The 13918-nt window shown below is 37.9% G+C and overlaps 1 protein-coding gene across 6 annotated transcripts in view; it reads left to right on the top strand.

The window, feature by feature from the left end:
- The first annotated feature begins 794 nt into the window (after positions 1-794).
- lrp1bb (low density lipoprotein receptor-related protein 1Bb) overlaps positions 795-13918 on the top strand; it is a 316436-nt gene continuing 303312 nt past the window's right edge. For 5 of the 6 annotated variants that reach the window (XM_008402881.2, XM_008402905.2, XM_008402873.2 and 2 more), the window contains exon 1: positions 796-1142. In XM_008402881.2, coding sequence (XP_008401103.1) covers positions 1052-1142 — 91 coding nt within the window. In that variant the 5' untranslated portion in view covers positions 796-1051. Of the gene's footprint in view, positions 1143-13918 lie in introns of all 6 variants that reach the window. The other variant, XM_008402891.2, reaches the window with a different exon arrangement.

The raw sequence follows: 13918 nt of genomic DNA, 5'->3' as shown, positions 1-13918 counted from the left end.
GTGTGAAAGAAAGCAATACTTTTCCATCACTTTCAGAAAAAGACTAATTTCGCTGCTTAAAAATATGTAACTGTCATTTTCAAATTTCATTTCTTTCCCATTTTGATCCCCAAATGGAGATTCAGCAAGTTATATTCACCACAATAGGTGCAGTAATGTGATTCTGCTGTGATTCACTGTTTGTGTTAACAAGCAGTTGACTGGATAAGCATAATAAAGTGACCAATGCTAAGCATTGTGAATATGCATTGTGCCTTGACATAACATTTTTGATTTGACACTAATATTGATCATCTGAGTTGAATTCAAACATGTCTGCATGTTTCTCTCTGGGTACTCTGGCTTCCTCTCTAAATTGCTCTAAGGTGGAAATGTATGCACATGGTCTTTTATCCTGTGCGTGACCCCGTGACGGCCTGGCGACCTGTCAGGGTGAACCCAGCCTTCCGTCCAATGACTGCGGAAGATTGAAGTGATGACTTATTTTTATAAATAAAACAATTTACCAAAGGGAGAATGAAGGACTTAATGCATCCCGTTATGATCATGCTAAACTTTCTTAGTGTTAAAAATCTTAAATCGCACATACTACTTTTCTCTTTTTTTGTGCCCCTCATTCTTTAGGACCCCCCATCTGAGCTTGAGCTCCTTCCTAATAACGACACCAAATCATCTCTCTCCAGAGAAAAACTATATGATTAATGTGCAACGAGCTGCGTCACCTTGACGGCATTAAATCATTGAGAAAAGACAGGAAACGTACTCCTCTTTGCTCTTGCCTCCCTCCCTCAATCCTCCGTCCCCCTTCCTCCTCCTTCTCGTCCTCCCTGCCTCTCTCACTCTCATCCCTCCGGTGCGTCTGTTCGCTGCTCAGAGCGGCGGTGTGCATGTGTCAGGGAGCCGCACCGTTCTGCGCACTGGTTCCGCCGGACATCACCGGATAACGGCGCTCGTCAACCGGGTTGGTGGTGGAGGGGGAGACTGGACCCGGACCCCGGAACAGGAGCGGGAGAAGCACCGTGGCTACTTGCATAGCCCGCTCTCCGGAAWCATGTCGGAGTTTTTCCTTCTCGCCTTTCTCGCCCTTTCCTCCGGATTATTTCCGTGCGCCGAGCCCTCGAAGGTGTCCGACGAGGAGAAAGGTAAGCCGGAGCGGAGCCACGGGCAATGCGCAGTCCGATGAAACTTGGCAGCCCTAGTCTTCTGTTGGTACACTGCTTCTAAATGTTGGTACACTGCTTCTAAATGCTCTGTAGTTGCTGGATATTAACACGTTTTTTTTTTAATGCACCCATCCTGTATCCTAAACAGTTTATTATAACACAAAAAAAAAAAAAAAGAAAGATGCTTCTCATCCTTTCCTGCCCAACGTGTCATTCTTTCCTGGAATATTTAGGATCTTTAAAACGACACGTTGCATTGCTCGATCCGAAATAACAATGCCACCTGTATAATAGGAACTCGCTGGATTTGCATTTGGCACAGCTTTTGCTGTGTTTGAGCATTTCCAGGAACAGCCATGAGGAGCCAGGACAGGATTCCGTAGCCTATCTGTGACTGCAGGTGCGCAGCGTAGCTATATCCTACAATGCAGCAGGTGAAGGGGGTAAAAAAAAAAAAAAAAAAAAGATCCCCTGAGCCGGAGAGGATTTTTTACATCCATCCGAGTTGTAGCTTGGATCTTTGCCGTGGGATCCTTGAACATCGCACCAGAACGGATTTGATAGGACGGTGGTTTGTGCGGTCAGCTCTACAGAGCGCGGCAGAATCTAGGAGCTTATTGCAGGAAGCCCCTCTTTTTAGGAGCGTATTAGAACAGAATGGTGTCTGATATTTGAAGTTTGTTTGAAATGAACGGTAGCAGAGCGGGGCTGTTTGTCACACTTTTTACTCTCGCGTGAATTATTCATCATTATCACAGTCCCGTCAGTAAATCAAAGCTCAAGGCGCAGGACTCAAAATAAGTATCTTTACTTTTTGCAATTGATAGTAATGATGCGCAATTAACCAGCAGTGCCACTCTTTAAACTTTGTAACGAGACCCATTGCAGGTTGAGTTTGGTTATAGTTATCAATGGAAATTCAGTAACAAATTGGAATTTCTACATATAACTTTCTAGTCATCGAAAAGTTAAAAGGTTGCAAAATTTGACAATATGAAGTTAAACCAGCGATCTGTTTTGTGTTTTATTATGAATTACTCTGTGTGATAACTGAAATTGAACAAACATGCAAAGCCAGAAATACTGACAACAGATTCCTCTGTCATCAGCGCCTCTCGAACAGTTTTCAGATGGCTTCTACATGGCTTTAGCTTGTCAATGGAAAAACTTGATTTAAATGGAGGATTTTACCTACAGCATTTTGCTGCCGTTTTAAAGGGTGATTGTTGTGTAAGCCTTAAATCCAAAAACAAAGGCATGAAAAATTACTCTTACTCATAAAAATGACAAAGCACCTCCCCACTTCAATTTTTTATGTGACCACAAAATGACCTTTGATGCCTACAATATGGCAGTGTGACAATCAATACCACACGCTACCCTTATATCCGTATGTTGGAACCATTTTTTCACAGATCGAATGGCGAAAGATATTTATAGTTAACCTGAATAAAYGATAGGTCCTGTGAAAGTGGTTTTAAGAGAACAAATGATTATCTTTTGAATGACAGAAATATCTTTGCTTCTTAAAAGATCGTTGAGGATAATTGAGGAAATACGCAACCAAAATCACACCAGCTTTGCTCGACATCGGCATCTATTTTTTATTTTTTTGCAGAGCACAGTTCAATTCTGCAGCCCCCAGCTTGTGTTATCTGTCATGTTCATAGACAGCTACTTATGCTGCTTAAAACTGATACAAGATTTATAACCCTAAAATTAAGGGCCAATAGCATACTGCTAAGTTATTAACAAGATTTAAATGAAATTAACAACCTCCACTTCAGGGGTGGGTTCAGAAAGTATTGTAAGGGGGGGGAAGCAGATGCGGAGGGGCCACTAATAATCTTGGGCTGACATATTAAAATTATAAATGCACCAATCAAGCAACGACTAATTTTCAGTTGTTGCAAATCAAATACTGAAAGATCTAATTCATTTGCCTTTTTATTATATGCATAAAACAAATAACTGCACAATCAACCACATACCCTTTCATTAACTTTTTTGTTTAGTAAAAACCAGGTAAAGATTAGAAACACATGCCTTACTTTAGGAATGGGAATAATCTGCTCATTCCTTTTTTTTCTTCTGAATTCAAAATCACTACCTCTATCACATAACCGGCAGCACATTTTGTTCAAACTTTTTTGTAGTCCTATGGAAACCATTGCCTTCAGTCAACATTTTCAGTGAGTTAGCCGGATCTAAATGAAAATTAGATCTCGATCTTGGCATGGAAAACCTATATTGGTGCATCACTRTCCAAAGCCAAAATCCATAAAGAATTTCAGGAGGTTTGTATACTGCTTTGGTCAAGCTTTAAATTTAGGTCCAATTAAAAAAAATCTTTTTCTTCCTTTGTTCTCCTTTGTACTTTTTTAAACAACCTAATAATCCTAAAGTTGATGTTTTTAAGTATCCATTTACCAGAGGTTAGCTGATGTTAGAACATGCCGTTTTGCCCTTTACTCAATTTAGTGACCTTGATGTTATAATGCTGCAACTCTTCTAAACATTTGACCTAATTAAGTGATCCTGACATCCTTTGAGGCTGAGGGCAGGAGGGAGTGATGGGTATTRCAAAAACAGGCACTTGTATTTATATACTTGGTAATATGCTTGAGGGTTTTTTTTTTAAAACAAACTGGTTTATCATTGTGATGACACAAGAATCTTTGAGAATTCACATAGGCTTCACTTGATGYGTTGTCTGACACATTATGGATGCGTATTTATTCCAAAAACCTAAAAGATTTATAACTTTAAAAGGGAATCCATTAAAAGGCTGCTTAGCAGTTGTTAAAAAAACATCTTTCAAGTAGTGCTTCCTCGAAGATTTTTGTCATAGATGATCAATTTTAAGGGGGTTTAATAACCATCAAAATTCATAATTGGATTACATGACTTAAGAACATTTCTAATTTGACATTAAACTCCCATATATATATATATATATATATATATATATATATATATATATGCACTAAAATCAGTTGATTTGGCAAATCAGACAATTGTTATAGCATCTGAAAAATATAAGCAATCTTATAATTTTAAGATGATATAACTCAGCTAAATTTTAATAACTAAAGATTTGACCAAAAAATATGTTACCCCTGTATCATTTGAGAGCAGGGCTATGAAGGAGTGCCAGACATTGGAAGACAAAACATATTTAAAACAATCACATTAAAAATGACATAAAATATTTCAATGTTGCAACAACATCTTAAGATTATACGTAAAACATATAATTAACATAAKATCCCCATATTGTGCCTCTACTCCACTGAGGGCTTTAATGTYAGCATACGCGCTTTCATTTTCTTGTTTTAAATTAAAAAAGGTGTACACTGTTTTTAACTCGACCAATGCATTTACATGTACACCTACGGCGCAGTGTATTTGGCATTTTTTCAAGTCAGAACTTAAACTCAAAGATCATCCTTGTAATGATGTCTTACCTATAGCTTACCCTCCTTTACATTCTCCAGCCGAGCACAGAGTGGCGAGGCCGCTCTGCCTGTTGAGAAACTGTCACAAATGCCCCCTTCAACACAGCTTGGAAAACAGGGACTTAGAGATTGCCTTGCAATCACAGTAGGCAAGACAAACACTGTGTGCTTCTCTCGGTGCATGAAATGAAAAGATGGATTTGCCTCTTTCAGCTCTGTAAGAGTGTCCCACTCTGCAGCAGTGCTGAAAGGGGCGGGGGGCACCTAGTTTTGACTGAAAGTAAAAATAAAATAAAAAAGACACAACTGTTACATTGAGAACTATTAGATTCAGACACACTACAATAGAACCCGGGATGAATCACCATCATCTGTCTTGCTCCATTCACACCAAGAACAAATGAAACATCTTGTAGTTGCACAGTGCTGATAATGGAATTTCTTTTTTTTTTTATTAAACACAAAAAGTGGTTGTTAGTCTAATTAGTTTGAAATTTACTTCAGCATAGTTGTGACCAATTTGCTTTGAATGCCAAGTGGTGAGTAGTGGTTATCTCTGAATGAATTAAAAGCATTTCTGGAGTTCAATGTTTGAATGGCATTGTCTCCAATAAATGCTTCCTCTCTGTGTTTCCCTACTTATCACTCGTGTCCATCTAACATTGAGCCGGTCGACCTGGCCTGGCTTTTGTGTCAGAAAACCGCTGATCGGACACTAAGAACAGCTTGAGGAATTTGACAACAACGYTGTACGTCTTTCTTTTTTCAGCTTTTTTCCTTAAAGAAAAAAACATCTAAATACTCGGGATCTCATGCAGTGACCTCGGTGGCAGATAAGCATCACCAAGCTCAAACAGCTCAAGGTTGTTTGTAATGTATAGCCTATTTAAAAGTTGATAGTGTTGTGAAAGGCACAGATATGTCCACTCACTAATGCAGGTAAAAGTGCCTTCAGGAGCTAATTAAGTGAGATAGTGAGATACGATCGCACGGAGGGTATGTAAGTAACTGTGCGTTTTAAATGTGCATTGGTCGAGACAAAATCAGGATGAGCGCTGTCATTTAGTGCTCAAGTTAACCAGCAGATAGTTTTCATCTTTGCTCTTTAATGTTCCAYGTGAACTACAGCAAAACTGCATTTTCAGGATTAATGTTCAGCTATATTGTAGAGTCGTATAGTTAGAGGGTGGTGTGGAGCAATCGATGGAATGAAAAATGAATTATAAAAGAGAGGCAGATTTTTCTATTGTTCCTTCTTAATTGCAAAAAAATGAGTTTCATTTTGTTTTTAATATCCTATTATTGTCCAGACTTCRATACGAACCACTTCAGCACTTCCATTTACCAAGATAAGAAAAAGAACAAATAGGTTATATTAGGATATGGATAATGCTTAGTGAAAGAGTCAGCTATGTGCCTGCAAAATATGTTAGGCCCTTTAATTTCACACATTAAATCAGGATGTGTCAGACAAATGAATAATTGTTATCTACCTGTCTGTCTAGTATGTGAAATATTAAACAGTAAAACGGAGGACCTCACTGTCGGCACAACGGCCAGCATACCTTGATGTCCATTAGCTAATCACACATTCATTCACATGCAGATGTATATGCAATTGAAATACATCTGCATATGAATTGCATTCCTGCCTCATCTTGTGTTTGGAATAACTTTGCGTAATTTATATTTCTTAACAGAGTAACAGTACTCTGTAATTATATTCTGTGCATGAGAACACAACAAAAGGAGTTGAATATTGGCAACAAAAGAAGGATTTTTTTCTATAGAGTAGGTAATCTATATGAATAATAATTTATTTCTCTGTTTTTAACATTTATTAGCATTAACTGTAATTCCATGTCCAAGACAAACATTGAGGACTGAAGTCACTCAGTSACTCATTGTTCCAGGTAATTTTGCACAGATTACAACCTTCTTGGCCAAATTAATTATTTTTGTGGTCTAACATCCCTGCCCTGATTTCTTTTTGTTCTTTAGATGGTTTTGAACTGATTTTAATTCCCTACAATTTGAGTTTTGCAGTTTTTTTTTCTTTTTTGCCTTTTTTCCCCCATAAATACATCAGTCATTTATCAACAACATAAATGTTCTCTATTATACCAGATTGCTGGGCATTTCTGCAGTTGAATCAGAAATCTTAAAATTAAGATCTCAAAATTACTAGACTAATTGGAAAAAAAACATAAAAAACCTGAGATTTAGATTTACAGCAGAAACAGTTATTTCTAGTTCTTGCAGAGTCTGAGATGGAGCTCTTGTCTTTTTTGCAGTTTCTCTGAGAACCATATGTTCTGTCCTTGAGATGAATTATGTGGGACGTTCTCTCCTGGAAAGAGTAGTAATTATTGGCAATTGTTAAATGTTTCTCACTTGTAGACTCCTGAACTTCAAATTGTTTGGAAATGGCCTTATAACGCTTCACTGATTAGCAGTCTGCTAAAATTGCTTCTCTAAGGTCATTGCTGGATACTTTTCTTCGTGGCTAGCTGTAGACCAAACCTTCAAAATCAAATCCATTTGATCTGCAGCACTAGACTTTTACACTACCTCTTCTTTTTCTATAGAACCAGCAAGGGTTTGCTTTGTTTTTGAAGTGAGTGTAATGATAATCCAGAACATTTTTCCCTTTGCATGGTTGTGTTGCTGTGCATGATGAGGTTAAGTGATAAAAAACTGAAATCTGAACTGAACATGATTGGTCTCTACTTGCTTAGCAAGATGTTTTTTGCTGTTAATCTCTTAAACCATATGAATTTGTTTTTGTTTGTTTGTTTTATTCATCAGTTTGAATAATAAACTGAAATTGACTGGGCTGTTTAATAATTATGATCAGTTTGGATTGAATGAAATTGACTGAGTCTGTATGATTGGATTTAATCAACTTTTTTGGTGGGRGAAATTTTTGGGAGAATTGTTTCTGTATAAATAAACTGAACTGAACTGATAGACAGCCAAGAAATATATTTATTTCAACTGAACTGGTTAACAGCACTGAAGCTGTTGCCAAACCAAGCATAGCTTTTGGAGGAACACAGGGTCAACAGCATGTATGCGTATAAAAATGAGGCAGAGGGTGAATAAAGCTGTGATCATTTAATCCTTTTAGTAGCCCTATGTATGCCTGGCCAGGACAGATTTTAGTTGCCTTTTGAGAACCCTAATAGGGTTTAACCTCGGCTTTCCATACTGCTTCACAAGCAGCGTTGTAGGCTTAAAACGGAAAGGTAGAATGCCTGATGCTGTAGCTTTGYGCTGGCAGAAAAGTTCAGAGTCACTGAATCATGAACGCTCGGCTGAGATAGTAAGGGCAAGTAATCAGGATAGAAGAGAGGCATCTGTTAAAGAGAATTGTTTATGGCAAGCCAGCCCAAGGGAAAAGAGCTTTAACTTAAATATTACAAGGGCTGCTTGTGGTTGTCACTGAAATATTCTATTATTAATTTTTCAAACTGGGAGCAAGCTGTTCTGGCTCATGATTTTTTGGTGGAACCTCATTAGAAAACAAGCACTCTGAATCAGACAGCAGCTGCAGTACGGCTTTAATTAGTGACGGAGGACGTTTCAGGACTGAAAGGTGTATCGGCCATCTCAGTTTTCACTTATTAATACATCAGAATTTTACTGAATTGGTGATCGCATGTGACGTAAAAGCACAGTCTGCCCTCCAAGTGTGGATTTATTAAATAAATTATCTCACACAAGCACAGCAGGGAAGTGAACCCGGTCAAGACAGAAACCTGGCAGGCGAGTTCAGTGATTGTACTGAACTTATATGAAAAATAAAGGTGGTCAGAGAGGCAGAAAAGCACAGAAACAAAAGCAGTTGTTMGAGGGGTTAGATCTGAACAGCCTATGCTACTAGAAAAGACTAAATCCCAAGGATGGATGGCTGCGGGGCTGCTGGGGGATTTGGAAACAGGTGGGTGTGGCAGTCAGCTGCAGGCAGGAGGAAAGGTTGATGACGTGGGTGGAGGGAATGTGACTTCAGGGAGAAGATAAAGATTCTGAAATCACACCGACTTAAAAAGAAACCATGATATTCAATTGGACTCCCACCCTGCACAAAGGCTATTGTGGGGTGTCCCAATATAACTATCAATTTAGCAAAACKGTTAAATTCAAAACAAATATTTCATGTTTTCTATAAAATGTAACAAAAATTAGTTTTGGTTAGAAATAAATGAGGACACACCCTCATTTATTTAGCTGGGTAAAAAAAACTGTTTTTTGTTCTGTGCTTTGCTTCTTCACACATAGAGTTTGGACCCTCAGCTATTGGAAAACAGTYGCTGGCTGGAGATGTGGACTCTGGTGGAGTCTGTATTGATTGAATCTCCTTTTTTTTGGAGAAATTTGTTGAGATGGTATTGGCTGTGAATTTGCTGTATAAGCAGTGCTTTAGCGATTGAGTGAAGTTTATGTTTTTTTTATTTTACCCAATTGCTAACGTTTGGCCGTGGCATATGGTATGAACAAGTTCAATACTATGAAGCTTACCGGAAATTGCCTGACCTGCAAGCAATTATCCCTCACTGCAAACAGAGMCGTGTCAAGYCAAACAATATGGCTATYAATGTTAGTTCAATATTTAGAAGTGTGGCCAACAGGGACTAAATGAATTCATTTAYTTCCTCCGCTGTCATTGRCAAACTTCAGCGATAGCCAGACTACAATTTCAAAAATGGTGCACATCAGGTGCACATATTTAGCACATTATTACTCAGCATGTACAAGAAAATTTGCCCCATTTAAATGCTTAAACGTTTAGTTTTGGAGTGTTCCKACTGGTGAAGTGAAAGTGAACACCGTAGTGTTTACAGGGGGATTTAAAGATGATTTTAAAATCAGACATTCTGATGTGAAAACAGTCTACRGATGAAAGAAAACATGCCGTATGTTCAATCTGGGAATAAACTGCAAGATTCTAAAAAAAAAACCCAAAACCTTAACATATAATTTGGAAGACCTATGGCAGGGGTTTATGTAAAAGTACATTTCTGAAAAAAACTGCTCAGGTATTAATCTTTTGGAAGGCAAGCACAGAAGAAACCTTTGTTTTCCAAGAAAGGCGTGAAGGTTTTCCAAAGACAATGTGTGACATATAAGACCAGGACTACTGAGATAATGTTTTTCTACATAAAGGTGTAAATTGAATTATTTGGACAACAGAACACAGGACATGTTCAGCAAGTGCCGACTTAAAACGAAGACAAAACAAAAACATCACATTTCAACGAGCAATTGAAATGTGGCAGAATATGGAGATTTAAAAGGATTGGGATATTTCTACAAGGCACTCTGTACACAGGAGAGAATCTCCATCTCCTCCACTTTCCTCCACTGCCACTGGACAAAGTCACAGGAAGGGTTTTAGTGAAACAGTCATAGGTCAAGCTGATTAAGCTTAAACTGTTATCAGAGATTTATCTCTGACTTGGTCAAATGCTCAACCTGGGTCTAAGTTTGGTTCAGCAGAATAGGGGCAATAAGGGAGTCTACATCAGTAAGTACAGAATTGTTTAGTCTCCTTGATGAATTATTTCCATCTCAGATTATCAGATGTAGCGCAGATAGTTAAAAAATGTTGTGGTAGAAGTTTGGCAAAAAAAAAAAATACAGGCCTGATAGATCCTGGAAATAAGCCTACTAACCTGACAGACTTGAAATATTTTCACCTATCAAATGTTCAGAGACAGCAAAGCAGTGAAATAATAAAGTACACGTTTCCAACTGATGAGCATAMGCCTGGATGAATCATTCTTTTGACTTGTGTATCTGTTGTTTACAGCTAAAAAAATAAAGACAGAAAGAAGCCCTGTGCCAAAAGAACTAGGAAAACAATTGTTAAAATACCAATTGAGTCTATTAGTCAAATACAAAAAACTAAATCTGTGATACCAGTCAATTGGGGATTACATAAAGTTCTCACCATGCACAAACATTTGCTTCAGGATGTTTTGTCTTATAATTATGATACAAAACTTGTGGAATACTGGAATACAGCTCTGGAAAAAAATTAAGAAACCACTGCAATGAACCCCATTGAAAAACCTCGTAATTATTCCACCAAATATTGATTTCTAAACTCTTGAGTTAAAACATTAGTACTGTAGTTTCTAAATGAACAYGAACTTGCTCTCTTTGCTTTATTTGAGGTCTGAAAGCACTGCATCTTTTTCGTTAGTTTGACCATTTCTCATTTTCTGCAAATAAATACTAAATGTTAGACATGTTGGYAGTTCATAGAATAAAAGAACAACATTCMTTTTACTCAAACATGTACCGATAAGGAGTAAAATCAGAGAAACCAATCATTTTAAGTGGTCTCTTTTTCTAGAGCATGTATAAATCCATTTTTTTCCCTTTCAGGCAGAAAAATGGGACACATTTATCTACTGAGGGTTTTTTTCAGAAACAAAAACCTCCACAAGGGGTGCCAACATTTTTTGCAGCTCATTGAAAAGATCCAGTTCTGGTTTTAAAGGGGAAACTGTTTGGTAAAGACTAATAGGTGGCCTTCAAAGGTGGGACTGCTCTCTATTTTCACAGCTGTTTAACGCCTTTTCCCCCTACACCACAAACTGAAAATGGGCCTGCCAGCTGCAAGGTCTCTAGCTCGGTTTTCTGCCCACATCCTGTTCCGACATGGCAGCAAAAGTGTCCACATCAGCAGTAGGTAATCCTCAAGACGTGAAAAAAGGTCCACACARTCTCCAGGCTAATCTGTCTTCACTCACTAATTGAATAAAACACATGCRGATTCCAGGTAGAACTGAGTTGAGGACTGCATGAGACTGTGGTTCCAACCGGAGATGATGCACCAGTCAGCATTGTGCTTTGGCTTGCGCTGCTGTTGGCTTGTTTCAGGTGCATTTTTATTGACTCCTGCATTTCAAGTTTGTCTTGGCTATAAAACTAGACAAGCAGTCAGAACTACTTCTAAGCTCTTCAGCTGCACCAGAGCAGACTGAGCTCTCCAGCCAAAACCTGAATGTTTGTCTAGAAGAACTTCAAACATTGCACAAGGCACGATGAAATCCCATCTTGGGATTTTTTTTATTTTTATTGAGGTACCTGCTTAGGCAGCGTTTTTGCAGAATGACATCCAGTCTTTTATGCGCTATGAAAAGACATTGAAACAGCTGACACGTCTCTCTGGTGATGTCAGCTGAGTGTTGCTGACATTGAGGTCTTACATCCTTCTCCGGGCAAAGGTGAAGCGTGGCCGCAAGCAAAAAGAAGGAGTCTCTGAATCAGCCCCTACCTGTTTTTTCTTGTGTTTTACTGTGTGCTGATGAAGCTGTGCTGAGTCCAACAGAAAGAAGATATTGAAAGTAGCTGTTAGATTTGTGATGGTGTCAAATTTAATATCCCCTCCCACTGTCTTAACGGGTCACAATCGAATCAGTAATGGATAGGCTTGGGGTGTGTTAGTCTGTTGCTGCAAATTGACTTACATCATTGATTACTAAATGGAAGGCGTGATCATTTTTTTCCGCCCAGTTAAGAATTTCAAAATAGATTTGTTGTAAGATGCTACATATTTTAAAATGCTAAACGTATATATATATATATATATATATATATTTTTTTTTTTTTTTTTTTCTTTAAGGAAACAATGAATGTTGGTTGTAATAATGATCAGAGAGGTTCTCAGACATCAAATATTTTAAATGCAACATTGGACTCTAACATTACCTTTTTGCATTTTGTCATTTTACAGCCAGAAACTTGTTGAGATTTTTTTTACTCAAACTTACATAAATTATGATCCAAAGTCTAGATGAAACAGTTCCGTCTCAAATTGTGTGTTTGTACAACTAACTSCCTTGTTCTGCCTTATGTTTATGGCATTAGAATGATATAATGTAATACATTTAACTACACCGTAATGGAGTTTTCAGTTAGATTTATTATTATGGTAGCATTCCCTGCCAACAATTTCTATTTACACTGAAACCAACATGCAGATGCAATTTCTGAATTAAACATACAAACTGCAGTGACAGGGTGGATTACAAAGTGAGTGAGTGGTGGGGYGCCARCACATCTACCTACTAACAGGATTGCATCATCTTTCCATTGCTAATGAAAAAGTAAGGGRTTTAGAACAAGTTCAGTTGGCCAGTGTTAAAAAAATGATTAATTTAACTGTTGTCAGCTTCATTGAGAGAAAAAATTGCATCTAGAAATACCTTTTGGCTTTTCAAAGGAGAAGCTGATGATTTAATGCAAGCAGATGCTAAATTAACAGAGATTTCTATTCTCGCAATGACAGGAGGCCTGCAACATCCACTGCATCTTGAGATCTGATCCCTGGACACAGGGAAAATGGATTAAGAGGGAGAGAAGAAAAATGTAATAACATGATTATTTTACTGCTGAAGATCTTTTATTAGGTTTTCTGTTTGGTCATCACTTTGCAAATACACGCATAAAAGACAMAAGTATTGCTCCCCTTCTGGAAAGTGAACACAGTCTTTAGTCTGTTTCAGCCTGTAACTGGACTTCATACAAAATGCCCTTGTATTTAGCTCCATTAATCTTCTGCTTATCTGACCACATTTCCCCATCTTTGAAGAAWAGCATCACTACAGCATAACASAGCCATAACTATTTTGTGACGGCGTGTGACATTAAATCCRAAAATACTGTAAAGCTKTGGTTGTAATGCGACAAAACATGAAAAAAGACCAAAGGAAATGTATGTCTCTTTTATAAGTTGTGTAAGTACTTATGTAACCTGCTTTGTGAAAAGGAAACAGCCGTGCACATGTACAGTACAAATATGCCCACCAACACAATTCAAACAATATAACTACCTGCTTAACTGAGCATTCAACAAGGGACATAGTGCGATGGTAAAGGTTAAAGTTGGTATTCGGCTGGAAGGTCTGGGTTAAGCAAACCTTTCTTCAAATGTCTCAAAGGGTGGAAGACTCTCCTTCTTCTGCTATTGGYTTGTCAGTTTGAAAGAGTTAGCGGCGAGCTGGATGATGGCAGCACCCCGAGGAGATAACCTGTGCATATTGTTGTGTGCACACTGTGCACATATTCAGTGTAGCAGATATTCACTTTAAGCTATATATTCTGCTTCCATTGCATTTATTCTTCGCCACGGAGGATGCATGTTCTCTTCTATATTTTATMTCTTTTCTGTCTTTTCATAAAGAAACAAAATATTTACATACTCTGTGGAAAAACATTATTTTTCTGTGTGACATAAAGTCATGGATATGATTAACAAAAGTTTTTTTATTTATTTTATTTAAA

This window comes from Poecilia reticulata, linkage group LG2 (genome assembly GCF_000633615.1).
Source record: "Poecilia reticulata strain Guanapo linkage group LG2, Guppy_female_1.0+MT, whole genome shotgun sequence".
Lineage (NCBI taxonomy): Eukaryota > Metazoa > Chordata > Actinopteri > Cyprinodontiformes > Poeciliidae > Poecilia > Poecilia reticulata.
This window is presented reverse-complemented; position numbering and strand designations above follow the sequence as displayed.